This window comes from Amblyomma maculatum, chromosome 3 (assembly GCF_055883805.1).
Source record: "Amblyomma maculatum isolate TAMU_Amacu chromosome 3, ASM5588380v1, whole genome shotgun sequence".
NCBI classification, from domain to species: Eukaryota; Metazoa; Arthropoda; class Arachnida; order Ixodida; family Ixodidae; genus Amblyomma; species Amblyomma maculatum.
The window spans coordinates 151,822,297-151,824,212 of record NC_139346.1 but is presented as its reverse complement, the minus strand read 5'-3'; the positions used below and the strand labels follow the sequence as shown (position 1 = coordinate 151,824,212).

The window sequence follows — 1,916 nt, the reverse complement described above, 5'->3', positions numbered from 1 at the left end:
CTATTGCATAGAGTCCAAACAAGTCAGGGGCTGAAAAGCGTCCTCAAGCCTACGTCCAGCCGTTGCGAAAGATTAAGTGCCGCCGAGGACGTTTACTTCGGAACTTCAGGCTGCAAGGGCCTTCGTTGGTCCCTCTTCTATTCCATGTTCAAGTATACGTAGGGCGTAAGCCGCGGAGCAGACGTTTGCCTCTAACAACAAACCTTAACGAAGATTAAACACTTTGATAAGCGACTTTAACATGAACACAACATTTTTCCGAGATTTGTATCACATATTTTATTAAGGGCCTGATCAGAAAATCATCCTACAATGAGGCCCTAGAAGGCAGAAGCTGTTAGGCACAACCATACCTCTAAGGCAGTGGTTGGCGGCTTCGTGCGGATATTTAAAAAAATAAAAGATGAAATAGAGACAATCAATCGAGTTAGAGAAGACAATAGTTTGAGATTTCGGTCAGTCAAAAAATCTGCATCTGCGAGTAGGGTTCATACTGGTGCCGCTGGGACAAGAAAAGGCCTTCGCGAATTCTGGAGAATTTCGCACTGCCTTATTGCAGTCGACATTGTAGGCACTCGGCACGTATCTTCGTCGGCACGTCATGAAGCAGAGTGTTATAAAAAACACCCTTTCTTCTGTCAAGTGCTCCGCGATTCTGAAACGGCGCTCGTCTTTCTTCAGCGCTTCTTGTAAAGCGGTGTAGGCCACTTCAATCGCCGGGATCTCGGGAAAGACGCTGTGGTGCTCGGGCGAATCGCGACAGGCATCGCGAACCGTGAACTCCACCGCAGATTCCGCGGACAAAATCAAATCCACGAAACTGCCGTTGGGATGCCATCGTAAGCCGCTTTTGTCCAGAGATTTGACAACCTCCAGCGCCATCAAGAAGCCGATGCCTCCGTACAACATGCCTTTCGTGCCATTCGTGCTGTACAACGGTTTGACGAGCGAACCGATAGCGATGGACACGTTGTTCGCAATAGCGTCGTAGATCATGTACGGTTGCACGGCGTTGAACGGTTGAGCGTAGACCCTCTGGTACAGTGCATTTCGTTTAACTTCGCGAATAGCCTTGTAAGTTCGGGTCCAGTAGGCGTAAAAGGAAGTCTCGTTATCCGGGAAGTCTTCGAAGATGCTTTCTAACGATGTTACATTTGAAACAACTTCATCCGGCCACAGTTGCTTTCGGATGGAGAGGACCTTGGAGATAGCCAGGAGTTTGCTACTGACGTCCAGCCAGCTGGTCCTTATCACCATCGCCCCCACTGTCTGAACTAGGCTGTCGAAGCACGCGTCTACCAGCGCCCTGTCGTAGCTGGAGACCGTGGAGGTGTAGTGTAACGCCGAGACTAGGAGCTTGTACGGTACTTCGGTGTGCAAGCCACAGAAAAGAGGCCGAGCTTGTTTAGCCAGTTCTGCGTCTCCTAACACAGCGAGAAGCAATTTTGGGCTTGCCGCTGGGCTGTACATGAGTAAGAAGAGCCAGAATATGTGCCGGAGAAGGTGTTGGTTGTCGTACTTGGAGAACAAGCTGCCAACGGCCTTCATGTAGATAACATCGGTTATGAACACTTCGGTGGCCATTGTTGCACGCAATGGTAGATGGTTTTGCAGCGCCTTGAGCCAAACGCCTGGTGAAAAAGATGGAATATGCTTGCTAATATCACCTAGGGAAAATAATGCCGACTGCTTTGAAGGTTCTCCTAAGGCGTCATAAAGTTGCTGCAAAATGTCTGCGCTTGTCATTATTGTGTCGTTAACTAGTTCCCGGAACATTACATTGGAGTCTCGTCCTGCTATTGAGAGAAACATGTTAAACCAATACGAATCATAAGACTTAATCCGCTTGACGTCTCTGTGGTACGCCGTTAAAAGAGACAGGTAAGGAGCAGGGGAAAGAACCAGCCGCCACTGCG

The 1,916-nt window shown here is 49.0% G+C and overlaps 1 protein-coding gene across 1 annotated transcript; it reads right to left on the bottom strand.

Moving 5' to 3' along the window:
* Window positions 1-456: 456 nt before the first annotated feature.
* On the bottom strand, window positions 457-1,584 carry LOC146196481 (neprilysin-like). The gene has a single exon (XM_084597027.1). The coding sequence runs from the start codon at window positions 1,582-1,584 to the stop codon at window positions 457-459; it is 1,128 nt and encodes a 375-aa protein (XP_084453153.1).
* Window positions 1,585-1,916: the final 332 nt, after the last annotated feature.